The following is a 12,395-nucleotide window of genomic DNA, read 5'->3' as shown; positions in this document are numbered from 1 at the left end:
AGGTGGAAAAAGGTCCCTCAGAGGAAGCGGTGGCTGCTGCTTCAACGTGGTTTATTAGTTTGCTTTCCCACACTAGCTCAGGGTCAAATGCAGAAGGCCTTTCATGGGGAATCTAAAAGCCAAATTAGCATTGACAGTTAAAGGCTGAGCTGCCACCCAGGGAAAATGCCTCATTGCCGCAGCCCAGAGTTGGCTGGGGACAAAGGGGGGTGACCCCAGGGCCCCACCCTCCCTGAGGAGGGAAAGGGCAGTGCTGCAGAGGCACAGGACCCACTCTGGGGCTGTAATTTCTACAGTGGAGAGGTTCTGGAGGCTGGTGGGGGAATTCCCTGCTGAACTCAGGATGGGCCCGAGGGGCGAGGGAGGGTGACAGAAAGCAGAAGTGATGATGGCCAAGTGCACAGCAGTGGGAGGCACTGAGGCCCAGGGAGGCAGTCACGTGCTCTAGCTCTGCAAGACCTCCAGGATGGCACGGAGAATGGCTGCGGCCGCCACTGCCCCGGGGTCTGGCTGATCCAGCCGTGCAGAACTGATGTAACTGGCTCTTCCAGCTCCAGCTTCCATGTTCTTGGTGGCCTGGGCTGCGGCTTCTGCACTCTGAGGGGGTGAGGGTGAGGGAGCAGGTTTAAAGACAAGCCACCAGGCCTCCTTCCTGCCATGGAGCCCGGGCCTTCCTGTCCCAGCTCTGCAAGCACCCTCTGTACTGTCACTAGGGTAGAGAGGTCACCTCCTACCGGCCTCCATTTACTAGCAGGGCAAGGTCCACCATTCACTGAGGGCCTGCTATGCCCCCGACACCCATCTCTCTCCAGCCTCATAGCACCCTCTGATTCAAGTAGTCACCGCTACTGTTAGAGGTGGAAACTGAGGTATAGACAGGCTGTTGACTTGCTCTAAGCCTGTCTCCCTGGGTGGCCGGGCCCAGCCTCACTCACCTTGACTGCTTTGGTCAGGATCTGCAACAGATCAGCCCCTGGGCTCTTCCAGGCCTGGAGCTCCTGTCCTGCTGCCCACAGAGAATCCAGCTGGACAAAGTGAGGGACAGGGGGGCTGAGGACAGGCCCTGTCACAGAGGGCAATCTTCAGGGCTTCTATAATCAAAAGGGGGTAAGGGCCGGGCCAGATACACACCATAGTCCTGTCGCCTGGGGCAGCCTTTCCATACCTGGTAGGAAAAGAGAATGAATCAAGTTTACTGTGGGCACAGGGCCTGGCTGTGATGAGGTGACATCAACCACCTCCCCCAGCCTACCCCTGGTCTAAGGCACAGAGTTCTGGCTCACTTCTGCATGGCCTCCAGGCCGGCATCCATGGCAGCAGACCAGGCCGGGAGGTCTGTCTTGGCCTTGAGTGGCTGGGCTGCTGCAGTCAGGAACAGGCCGTAGAGCTGAGGAGGAGCCGAATGCCGAGCGTTCAGGTCTGGCCTGGGCCTCAGCCAGCCTGGGACCCCTCGGCCAGCCTAGGACCCCATGTCAGCCCTCCGACCCCGGGGGCTGCCGGCACTCACTGCCCCGGATGAGCCTCCCATCTTCTCCAGCAGCAGCATAGACAGTTTGGAGAGCAGCTGGGCAGGGCGGGCAGGGGGTGGACCCTCCTTCAGCCACCCCTGGATCGCTGCAAGCAAAGGGGTGGTGAGGAATACAGAGTCTCTCTCTCCCATCTGCCTGGACCCCAAAACATACCCAGGCCCCGCTGCCAGGCAGCAGGAACGGGTCCTGGAACAGGCTGAGGGAGCCCACGTGAGATCCCAGGCTCCCTGTCTATACCCAGTGTGCAGCCTGGAGAGGCGGGGAAATGGTGACTGACGGGGACCTCGGCGTTCATCCAGCGGGTGAGGCCTGCCTGGGCACCCTCGCCTGACCGTCCACAGCTCACTTCCCGGCTTCATTTTCCTCCTCGGGCCTTTGCTCTACTATAGTCTTACTGACTGTTCATTGTTTGTCTCCCTGCCAGAACACAAGCCACAAGGGCCGTGATTTTTATCTGCTCTGCTCACTGTTATATCCACAGAGTCGAGAGACTGGCCTGTGGTCGGCACTAAATACATTTTTTTTTTTTTTTTTGACCAAATGATGCTGGATAATAGAGAACTAGCCTGGATAAGCTGAGAAAAATAAGAACAACAGAATGAGTTCCCCTTGAAACTGAAGTTATTCACTGCAGAATATTACATTTTGCTCTGTGATAACCTTCCCACACTTGTCAGAAGGGCCTTTTCTCTAGGAAAACAGGTAGAAAGGGTGCTAGGTTTTGTGAATGCTGGCAAGCCACGTCAGCACTCCAAATGATTTTGCAATTGTCCCGGTTCACGTAATGCCAATGTCTCAGAAGCAACATGCCACCGGCCCCTCTCCTGACCCCAGAGGAGCCCTGGCACCGACCTTTGGCGGCGCGGCTGTGGGTGATGCCGCAGTCCCCATCACCGGCAGCACGGTCCAGGGCATTCAGATGGTCCTCCATGCCCAGGAGGGTGGAGCACACGCGCTCCAGCACAAGCACTACCTTCTTCGAGGCTACGCCTAGAGAGGGAGGACAGTGGGGAGGAGGTCTGCCTGGCCCTTTCACAACCGAACTTAAAGGTATGGGAGGTATGGGTGCCCAGGCCCTGCAAACCCTGCACCCTCCAGGGCTCGGGCCAACACCCTGGGCCACCTGCGCCAACAGCGGGGTCTGGTACCTCCTGCAGGGGTGGAATCACGGGCCTCCAGGGGCTCGGTGGGGGCTGCCCGGCTCCGCTTCCGCCCGGTCACGGAGACCCTGGGCGTGTTAGGCCAGGCTGATGCGGTGGTTTCTGCATCTAGTGACGAAAGAATGATTCTCTTATACACGGGTCCGTTGGCCAGAGATCAAGTGGGACCTGGATTCCCCACCTGGTGACCTGGCTCATCTCAAAAAGCAAGTACTGAGTATCTACTATATACAAGGGAAGGTGGGGGTAGCATCCCTGGGGAGGACCCTGATACCAACTCCTCCACAGTCACGTGAGAGCTGGAAAAGGCTTGAGAAGTCAGAAAGGGCCTCTCCACGGGGGCCCGACTGTCATGGTCAGCCCTGATGGGATTTCTCCAAATCCCCCGGCTCTTTCTAGTTATAAGGAGCCCCGGCTCAGATGCCCCGGGTCCCAGGTCTCACCTATCAGTTTCAGGAGGGGCTCGTCCACCAGCAGCAGGGTGAGAGAAAGGCCCTGCATCTCCAGGGCTGACATGAAGGTGCCCACGAAGGAACGGGCAATCTTCACCCCACGGCCCTCTGCAATTCCAAAACATGGATGTCTGTGAGGGAAGGTGGGAAGGGTAGTGCTTTCCACCCCGCAACCTGGAGCGTCAGAGGGATAAATGGACTAAGAGAAAAACGAGGACTTGGGAAGCTGGGGCCTTAAGTCAGTAGAGAGATGGCCAGATCTGCTCAGGGCGTTCCTTCATGAAGCCCTAAATTACCATGTCCCCTGGAAATGTCCCTTCTGTAGAGGCAGATGGGTCTCTTTTCCTGAGCTCTTACAGGCACCAGACACTGTGATAAGTGCCTTAGGTATGTTTGATCTCATTTAATCCACAACAACCTGGAGGCAGGTACTAATGTTTTTGTCCCCTTTCTATACACAAGGACCAGGCTCAAGGCTTGCAGCGATGAGGTGGCGGAGCGACGGCCTGACTCAGGGCTTTATCCGACTGCACAGCCCATGCTGTGGGCCGTCACGAGACCCCACCTCAGCGGCTTTTCTTATGCCCAGCTTCAAAGGGCTGGAGGGAAGAAGCTCTGAGGGTTGGGAGGTCCCCTTCCAGAGCGAGGCTCACCCAGAGAGCGGACAGCAGCGTCGGCGATGATGCCCAGTTCCAGGAATGACAGGCCGCCCAGGTTGTTGACCATCAGCACCACGGAGGAGCCTATAGGCAGGTGTGATACCCTGGTGAGGCTCTCTGGGCCCCTCTACCCAGGGGGAAGGAAGGGTTGGGAGACAGAAGGCATGATAGCCCCTTACCAGCCTTCACAGGCACATGGGACACATTGGAAGAGTTGGTCATGTGGTCGAGCATGAGTGTCACAATCTTGTCGGCGGTTGCAATCTGCCAGAGGGAGCCAGGAGTGAAGTATGTCTGAGGCCCTGGCCACTCACCCACCTTCCCATCCACTCACCCATCTATCATCCATCCATGCACCCACCACCCACCCTGAGCCAGGGAGTCCGCCTACCTTTATCCGGCGAACGCCGGCTTCCCCGTGGATCCCTGTGGACAGACACGGTCACTGCTGACCTGCTCAGCCCTGGAGACTACTAGCTCGTCATGTTTTTATGAGGGGTTTGCTAAGTGTTCAGCACTAGGCTAGGTGCTGTGTACACTGGGTGTGGGGGTGGACGTGCACAGAAAATGAAAAATACACAGTCTCTGCTCTCCGGGAGCTGTGGCTTGGTGCTGGAGAGAGCCAGGAAGTTAACTTTTAACGAAGTAAGAAGCTTTAACTGGAGGCAGTCACCACGAGGCCACATGAGGTCGCTGCCCTTGGCTTTGGACACAGGGGAGGGAGAGGGAAGGCTTTGTAGCCAGGAGGGAACTCTGAAGGGACCTTGGAAGAAGGGCTGCATTTTGGCAGAAGACCCAAAACGGTGTTACCACAGCAGGGAGGTGGACAGTGCATGGAACCCCATGTTGCTGGAGCCCTGGGCGTGGATGGCAAAGCAGGTAGAGATCAGGCAGGTTGGGCCAGAAGAGACTCAAATAGCCATTTAAAAATACCAAGACCACTCATGTGACAGCTCCAGGTAAGCTGAAAGGACCAGGCAGATGGCTCCCAGAGCATAAGATGTGGGTAGAGCCCACAGGGAGCTGGCATGGCTGGGATGGGGTGGCCGCAAGCTTACCCAGGCCGAGTTCTACCTCATCAGCTGCAAGTTCAAAGGTGGGTCTGGAACCAGGGACACTGCAGGAGGACAAGCTCACTCCCAGGGTTCCTAGGAGAAATGGGGTATGAATGGGATGACGGCTCTGCTCCTGGCATCGGCCAGGGCAGCAGTGGTTGGAAGCCCTGCCCAAGGGCAGCCTCTTCACTGAGAAGGGATGCCCAACTTTTCATCTCACATAGAAGCCAGCTCTGGGACCCAAGGCTACCAGTCCACAGAAGCTCCCCCAGGGAGGCCTTCCCTCAGCCCCTGGGGAACGCCGTGGCGAAACTTCCTACGGAGCTGATGGGAACATGCTCCTAGTCCCAAGGTAAGCCTCAGCCTCCTCCCTTCCCCTCCCCAATCCCTGGGCAGGCACTCACCCATGGCCTTGGTGACCATGCTCACTCGCTCTGTGATCTCCTCCAGCCCCACTCCTGCCTCGGCCAGGGCACCTGCCACCTGCACCCACACAGAAATAAGCCCCCACAGGGGAAGGAGTCGCTGTAGCACTTGGGGGTAGGAGACAGGCTGGGGCTGAGTTTCTAGCTGGGTACATCTGAGTACTGCCACATCGACCTGGCCCATTGCATTTAGGGCAGAGGATTGTATCCCTGCAGTCATGATGTACCTACCAGGAATTTTCAAGAATTCCAGTCCGTTGGAGCCAAAAGGGTCTTTACAAATAGAGAAATAGACCCAAAGAGGAGAGATGACTTGTCCAAAGTCATACAGCCAATTGGGGACCAGTCCTCTAATGCCTGGTCTAGAGTTCTTTCTCCAGGGCATACACACCGTGGCTCCTTTTACCCCCCTCCCACCCAGCTGCCAATCCACCCACCCACCCACTTTTTGCCAAGCATCTAGCATGTGATGAAAAAAAAAAGTGACTAAGTCACAGTCCCTTCTTTGAAGGAACTCTCAGCCTCAGGGGTGGGGGGACTGGGGAACCAGACACATACGACTTGAACATTTAATGGGAAGTGGTAAATGCAATGGTAAAGTTCGCCATGCGATGTAACACAAGCACCGAGAAGAAGCTACTAACCAGCCCAGGCTGACTGACTCGAAGACCCTAGAAGGTTTTTGGCAGGCGAGGAGAGGCTACTAACCAGCTCGGTGGAGCGACAGGGGCGCCCACCCAAATGGGGAGACATCAGAACCAGAATTTGATGGGACAGTAGGAGTTAGCCAAGCCAGCATGGGCTGGAAAGGACTTTCAAGGCTGTAGATACAGCACCAGGAAAGCCCCAGAGGTTGGCCACAGCCAGGCGGTACAGGGGATGGGGGTTAATAGGCCATAAGAGGATGGTAGGGATGATGGGAGGTGAACTTGGAAAGCCAGGGAGGAGGGGCTGCAGTATGGTGGGGCTTGACCAAGAGGCCTGGGCTGACTGACTCGAAGACCCTAGAAAGCTTTGGCAGGCGAGCAGCCTGGTCAGACACCTCCGCGGTAGTGTGGGAACAGACTGGATGCGCAGGCGGGAAGCAGGCAGGGGAGCCCAGTGAGGAGGTGGCTACTGCCACTCGGGTATGAGCAGGTGAGTGCTGAACCGAGGCTGGGACAGAAAGGGTGGGGCTCCGAGCAGGACCAGTGCTGTAGAGGCACCCGGGAATAAGGTCACCAGCAGGGCGATGCTGGGTGTGAGGCATGGAAAGCCGAGGGCCTGGGAGAAGGCCTGTGTGCTGGGTTTAGGTAGTAGAGGAGATGTGAGGCCTTCCTGGAGAAGGAGTGGCTTCCTGTGGGGTGGGGTGGCTGGAAAGGCCCAGGTACCCGGTGCTGCCAGGAGACGGCAGGCTGGGAGGGGCTGGCCAGCCTGCGTCCAGGTGGGGACAGCTCACCTTGTGTATGAGCACTGTGCCACACAGCCCCCGCCTGCCTGCCTTCTTCAGGACGGTGAAGGCGCTGTCATCCCCAATGACCACCATCTCCACAGGGATGCCCGCAGCCCGGGCCTGCTCCCGGGCCAGGCCGAAGTTGAGGCGATCCCCAGTGTAGTTCTTCACGATGAGGAGGGTCCCCACTACAGGAGCAGCCGGCAGGGCACCATCAGTGCTTGTCCTCACTGCCCCCCAGCCTGCTATCCTGGCAGCAGCCCCGCCAGCACGCCAGGCTTACCTGTGCCTGCCTGGGCCACTGCCCTGATGGCCGCCAGGATGCTGCCCACGGCTGGGGAGGTGAACACGGCTCCCGCGATGACCCCTGTCAGCATCCCCTTCCCTATGAAACCTGGAGACGGGAGAGGTGGGGAGAAAATGCTGGGTGGGGACCTGTGTCTGCTGTCCCTGGGCTTCATGGTTTGGTGGGCCCTACTCTGTGCTTAATGCAAGAAAAGCACCTGGGTTGCTCTCCACAGATGCTCACTCAGGAGTTATCTTCCTTGACCCTCACAACTGAAATTGTCACCTACCCCAGCCTTGTGGCTTGCTCTTCCTTTCCCTGCTCTTGTCTTCACAGACTCATTCATATAACCTGGAATGATCTCTTTCCCTTATATGTCTACCTGGTTACTGTCTGTCTCCCCAGAGGGGAACAGAAGCTCCAGGAGAGCAGGCGCCTTGCCTGTCTGGTTCACTGTTGCATTGCTAGTGCCCAGAACAGTCCAGGCACACAGTGGGTACTCATTAATGTTTGCTGAATGGATGGATGGATTTGCCGAAGGGAGACAGCAAAGGTAAGGAGGATATAAAGCTTGGTCCCTGCTCCCAGGAGCTCTCAAGGAGAGCTCACATGCCTGGAGCTGAACAAGAAACAATCCAGGGTTGTCCAAGTTGCATGTGAAAACGCAGGGTAGGAATCCAAAAAAAAAAAAGATGTCCCTCGAGGCTGAAAGTGTCAGGAAGGTTTCGTGGAGGAGGGGATGGGTCAGCCAGGCCTGGAAGGCCAGGAGGATTCACAGAATCACTGACTCTCAGAGCTGCAAGGGTCTGGAAGATCATTTGGCCTAACCTCCTACTTTTATAAGATACACAGACTGAGGCCCAGAGAGAGGCCATGACTGGACCCAAATTATAGTCTGAGATATAGGAGAGCAGGAACTAGGACCCCTTTCCTAACTCTGGGCTGGGTTCTGTCCTGAGCCTCCTAGTAGCAGCGACAATTTCCCCGGAGCCCCCATCCACTCTGCCCAGCACCCAGCCTGTACCTCTGGCCCAGGGTACTCACCGGCATGGGCAGGCTCATGGCCAGATCCACCACCCGACAGCAATGCCACTCGGCCCTTGAGGCTGTCCAGGTCAGAACGGAGGACCACACGGTGGCCCTGCAGTAACTGCAGGTTGGGGTTGCAGGCCACCAGACCAGCAAGGGCATCATCAGCACAGTTTGCCACCGAGTTTATCAGCTTCTTGGACGTCTGTGGGAGAGGAGAGAGGCGGAGGTCCTGGGTGTCATCTGGCCCCCACCCTGCCACATTGCTATAGCCAAGACCCCTCTTCCACGCCCACTCAGGAACTCCAGGCAGACAGCAGCTGCAGCAGGAACTACAGGACACACAGAATTGGGTGTCGTTTTATCAGGAGGATGTTTCTGTGAGTTCTTAATTTGTATCTTTTGTATCCTTTGCCTACTCTATCAAGTGTCTTGAACTATGGTTTAAATTTATCCTGAAGAATGGTTTCCAAACATAGAAAATGGGGGAACTGGAATCCTGAGTACAAAAAAAATTTAATGAAATTAGGGCCCAAAGCCCGTTTTCTGTCAAAGGAGAAGCCTGGCTGAGGCTCCTGTGCCAGGGCAAGAGGGCAGACAGGCTGTTCCCACTGGGCCTTGGGCGGGGGAAAACAACACTCCCCACGCTTCTTGGTGTGCCAGGCCTCGCTCTAGGCACTGTGTGTAAAGGAATAACAGAACACTGGTACCGCTTTCAATGGAAACACACGGGATTTCCACATGCTGCGGGGAGTGCCTCACAGGGGAAACGTGTACACAGGGAGGGCACCCCGGAGGCCCCTCAGCCCCTTTGGCAGATCTTGGGCGTCTGCGAAGGGGGAGTAGGACTTAGGGAGGTAAAAGGGAGTGAGGGGCACTCGGGGAGGGAAAAGGGAGCATGCTCCAGGCAGAGGGAGAGCATACGCCAAGGTCTGGAGGTGTGAAATAGTATGGTGGCCAAGCCAGGAAGCAAGTTAGAATGACCTGAGCTACCGGTGACCATCAGGGAGAGGTGGCAGGCGCTCACCAGCAGATGGAGGATGCTGGCCACACAGAGCGTCAGGTGGCAAGGACATGGGAAGGCTGGCCTGAGCGTTGAGCTGACACAGGAGGCACAAGTGGGAGGAATGGGGGCTAGAGCTGTTAAGGGTTTGGGTTCTGCAGGCACGGGCATCGGGGCTCAAATCCCACATCTGCCTCCATCAGCTGTGAGAACTCAGCGAAGACACTCACTGTACTGAGCTACGAGTCTTCCTCTGCAAAATGGGGATTATACAGTATATGCCTGTTATACAGTAAAAATTGAAAGAAGGGAGCATCTTCCTTTTTCAAACAGGCTCTAAAAAGCTGGAGCTAGCTGAAGGTTTGCAGACTGGGTGCAGCTCCTGCTTTTGTCCCAAAGAATGAAACTGAGGCCCCAAAGGGACCCAGAGGGCCAGGCTCACAGCGCCACCTGCTGGCCTGGGGGGCAGCCTGCAGCTGAGTCGGGTTCTAGCAAGGTGCTAGGGTCTGGTCCTAGCAAGCTTCTCTGAGGCTCCTTCCTCAAGCCTGTGGGCGACAGGTTCCATTGTGAAAACTTTGGCCTTTCCTGGGTCCTGCTTTAGGACAAGGAGAGCAGCACAAGTCAGTAGGGAAAGAGCAGAATAATAAGATTGGCTCCATCCCTGAGCAGTGACTAAGAGCCAGACTGCTTCTAAAGGCTTTTGAGCACGTCTCAGTTAATCTTCCCACCAACCCTATTAGCTTGGTGAGGAGACTGAGGCACAGTTAAATGACTTTCCCCGAAGTCACACAGCCAGCTACTGTCCAGGTCTGCCTGGCTCCAAAGCTGGCTCCATTTTGGCCTTATCATGCTGCTTTCCCCAGGGGCTGAAGGCAGGTCGAATGGCAGGTCTTGCCCTAGGACGCGAACAGGCTTGTAGCTCTCAGAACCCACCAGGGACTTGAATATACAATAGAGCTGTAAGTTGTTCTCAGCCAGAAGCCCAGCCTCCAGCGCCACCACCCTCATCTTCCCTGGCAGCCCGTCCTGCCTAGAATTCGCAACCATTTCTGTACCAGAGCCAGAGGAGGGCTTGGGACCAGTGCCATCCCTGGTTCCCGTAGCATGATAGGGTAGAAAAGAAAAGAAAGCTGATTAGGCACTGTGCAAGGCCCACGACTCATGTGATAAACGCCTCATGGCCCCTTGGAGGCAGGCCTTCATCGGCCTCATATTGCGGAGGAGGAGAAAGAAGCTCAGATAGGTCGAGTCTTCTGTAAAAGGTCACAAGCTGGCAGGCTGAAATTCGAACAGGTCTGTTCAAGGCCTGTTTCAGTTTGCATCAGTTCTAGAGTGGGCACGGAGCAATGCTCAGCAATGCTGAGCTTCCCATAGCACAGATCCTATCTCTGGGACCAGCCAGCCTACATATGCCTCTGCCTTACGAACAGGCATAAGGTCCTTCTCCATGGCCCCTTCTGTAACTGATACAGTGTGTATTACAGAGTAGGTAACTGTTAATGTTCTAAGCTAAAGTCATGACCCAGACTGGGCGCAGACAGGCCCTAGAGAGACTCAGAGGCTACAGCCCCAGGCCTGGGTGGGAAATGGAGGGAAGCAGGGATCAGGCCCTGAGAAGAATCATCTCTCTTAACCTCTCTGAGCCTCAAAAGACAGCAGCATCTCTTGGTCAGAGCGAAAGGAATCCTGTCTGCCTAGGGCTGCCACTCCCCAGCACTGCTCCAAGCCCACAGTGTCCTTCGCCTGCCCGGAGGTCTTCATGGGACTCACCATGGTGAGGAGACTCTGAAGCGAGCTGAACTCACACCTTTGCACTGAGCTGCTGGAGGATGGGTGATCTTATGTGTGCTCCCTGTGTCTCAGTACAGTGAAGACAGCAGAACCTGCAGGATGGGAGAGAAAATGAGCTGCTGAAGGCACTTGTACCCTACTGACACGATCACGCTTCCAGGGCCCTAATAATTTGGGAGCTGCTCCAGACTTTGATCAAAGTCTAAACTCCAAACGTGGACTGGGGATGAAGAGAGGGGGGCTGATCAAGGTTCACGCCTGTCCTTGGCTGCCAGAGACAGATCTACACACATTGGGCACAGCACTGCCTTTATGCCCTGGAGCGGCACCCACTTCATCATCAAGGGGCAAAATGACCCACAGACTAATTCATTCTCTCACATGGGCCTCGTATACAGTGAATAAGTTTATAAAGATCTTCACACACTTGCTCTCGTTGGTGTTGGTACCAAACCAGGAGGGAGGCAACTGAGCCTTTGACCAAATTTTACTTCTGGTAAACTGACTCAGAGAGCTCTAGTGACTTGTCCAAGGTCATACTATTAAGTGCCAGGATTTAACCTATGTCCAGTCTTTCTACAGACTGTTCTACTGATAATTCAGTGTCTCTAAACTCAGGCAGGCCCTGCTGTGGGAAACGACACGTGTAAACCCTCGGTAGGCTAACCCTCAGTTCAACTTGGTTCAGAGGTATCTTGGGATCATCCAGGGTCTTGGGCTCACTGTATGTGTCTGCAATGGGAAGAATCCACACCAGCTCTGCATCTGGCTCTGCTTCTGACTTATTGGGAGAGCAGAGGGCTGGGTCCTTAGGTAAACCAATTCCCCCGAACCTCAACTTCCTTGTCTGTCAAATGGGCTGCATCCTCTGTGGCATTCGGCAGGTGCTCCAAGCCATGCGGGTCTCCTATTCCTTGCAGAGCCTGATGTTGTCCGCCTGTAAGTTGCAGGGCTAACGGCTTTGCTGGGTCATTAAGGTTCTCACAGGGAAATTCTGGTTATGTTTGAGGTAAGAATTTGTACAGCAACAGGGGAACTAATAATGCTGGGCAAGTGGCCTAGGGGGCCCTTCAAAGTCTGTAGAATTAAACACAGTTCGATAATGAGAGAGGTGAGCTTGAGCCTCCTGGTGTCCACCCAACTCCCCACCCCAGGTGCAGTGCGGTAATAGATCATTCCAGGATCAGGTGAGGGTACTAGCTAGGTTTGGAAGAACTAGAAGGACTAAGGGGAGGAAGGTACGGAACTTGGTTCTAGACTGGACCGTGCACAAATTGCTGTCACCTCCCCCCACTCTCTAGGCCTTTGCAGTTCCTCTGGTTCCAAAAGAATGAAAAGCCCCAAGGCCTCTGAAGCAATGGAAATGGGAGAGAACAGGGCCTGGGGCAGGGCGAGGGGCGTGGACTGGGGACGAAGTCGGCGAGTCAGCTCCCAGGGCAGAGGGGACATCGGCGCAATTCCCCCACCCGCTCACGCCCGCATCGGCCACCTCCGCCGCCAACTCCGCTTCTCAAAGACCCGTAACAAGGGGCCCTCATCCGGGTACTCGGGCTCTGGCGGTAAGGGAAGGGGCG

The 12,395-nt window shown here is 55.9% G+C and overlaps 1 protein-coding gene across 3 annotated transcripts; it reads right to left on the bottom strand.

Moving 5' to 3' along the window:
- Positions 1-30: 30 nt before the first annotated feature.
- TKFC (triokinase and FMN cyclase) lies at positions 31-12,380 on the bottom strand. 3 transcript variants are annotated; one of them, XM_036221116.1, is made up of 19 exons: positions 12,288-12,380; positions 11,655-11,898; positions 10,801-10,913; positions 8,043-8,232; positions 6,996-7,106; positions 6,719-6,900; positions 5,260-5,338; positions 4,859-4,948; positions 4,192-4,226; positions 3,980-4,064; positions 3,795-3,884; positions 3,133-3,249; positions 2,678-2,797; positions 2,382-2,519; positions 1,508-1,614; positions 1,284-1,387; positions 1,132-1,165; positions 936-1,025; positions 31-597 (listed from the first exon to the last, which is right to left on the bottom strand). In XM_036221116.1, the coding sequence occupies exons 3-19, from the start codon at positions 10,801-10,803 to the stop codon at positions 445-447; spliced, it is 1,728 nt and encodes a 575-aa protein (XP_036077009.1). In that variant the 5' UTR covers positions 10,804-10,913; positions 11,655-11,898; positions 12,288-12,380; the 3' UTR covers positions 31-444. The 3 variants fall into 3 exon arrangements, with proteins under 3 accessions (XP_036077009.1, XP_015989673.2, XP_036077008.1); XM_016134187.2 differs by having other exon boundaries at positions 346-597; positions 11,655-11,758; positions 12,288-12,367; XM_036221115.1 differs by having other exon boundaries at positions 346-597; positions 11,655-11,758; positions 12,311-12,329.
- Between the last annotated feature and the right edge of the window lie 15 nt (positions 12,381-12,395).

The sequence above is a fragment of the Rousettus aegyptiacus genome, unplaced genomic scaffold, assembly GCF_014176215.1.
Source record: "Rousettus aegyptiacus isolate mRouAeg1 unplaced genomic scaffold, mRouAeg1.p scaffold_m13_p_5, whole genome shotgun sequence".
NCBI lineage: Eukaryota > Metazoa > Chordata > Mammalia > Chiroptera > Pteropodidae > Rousettus > Rousettus aegyptiacus.
The sequence above is the reverse complement of the archived record's forward strand: the minus strand, read 5'-3'. Positions and strand labels throughout refer to the sequence as shown.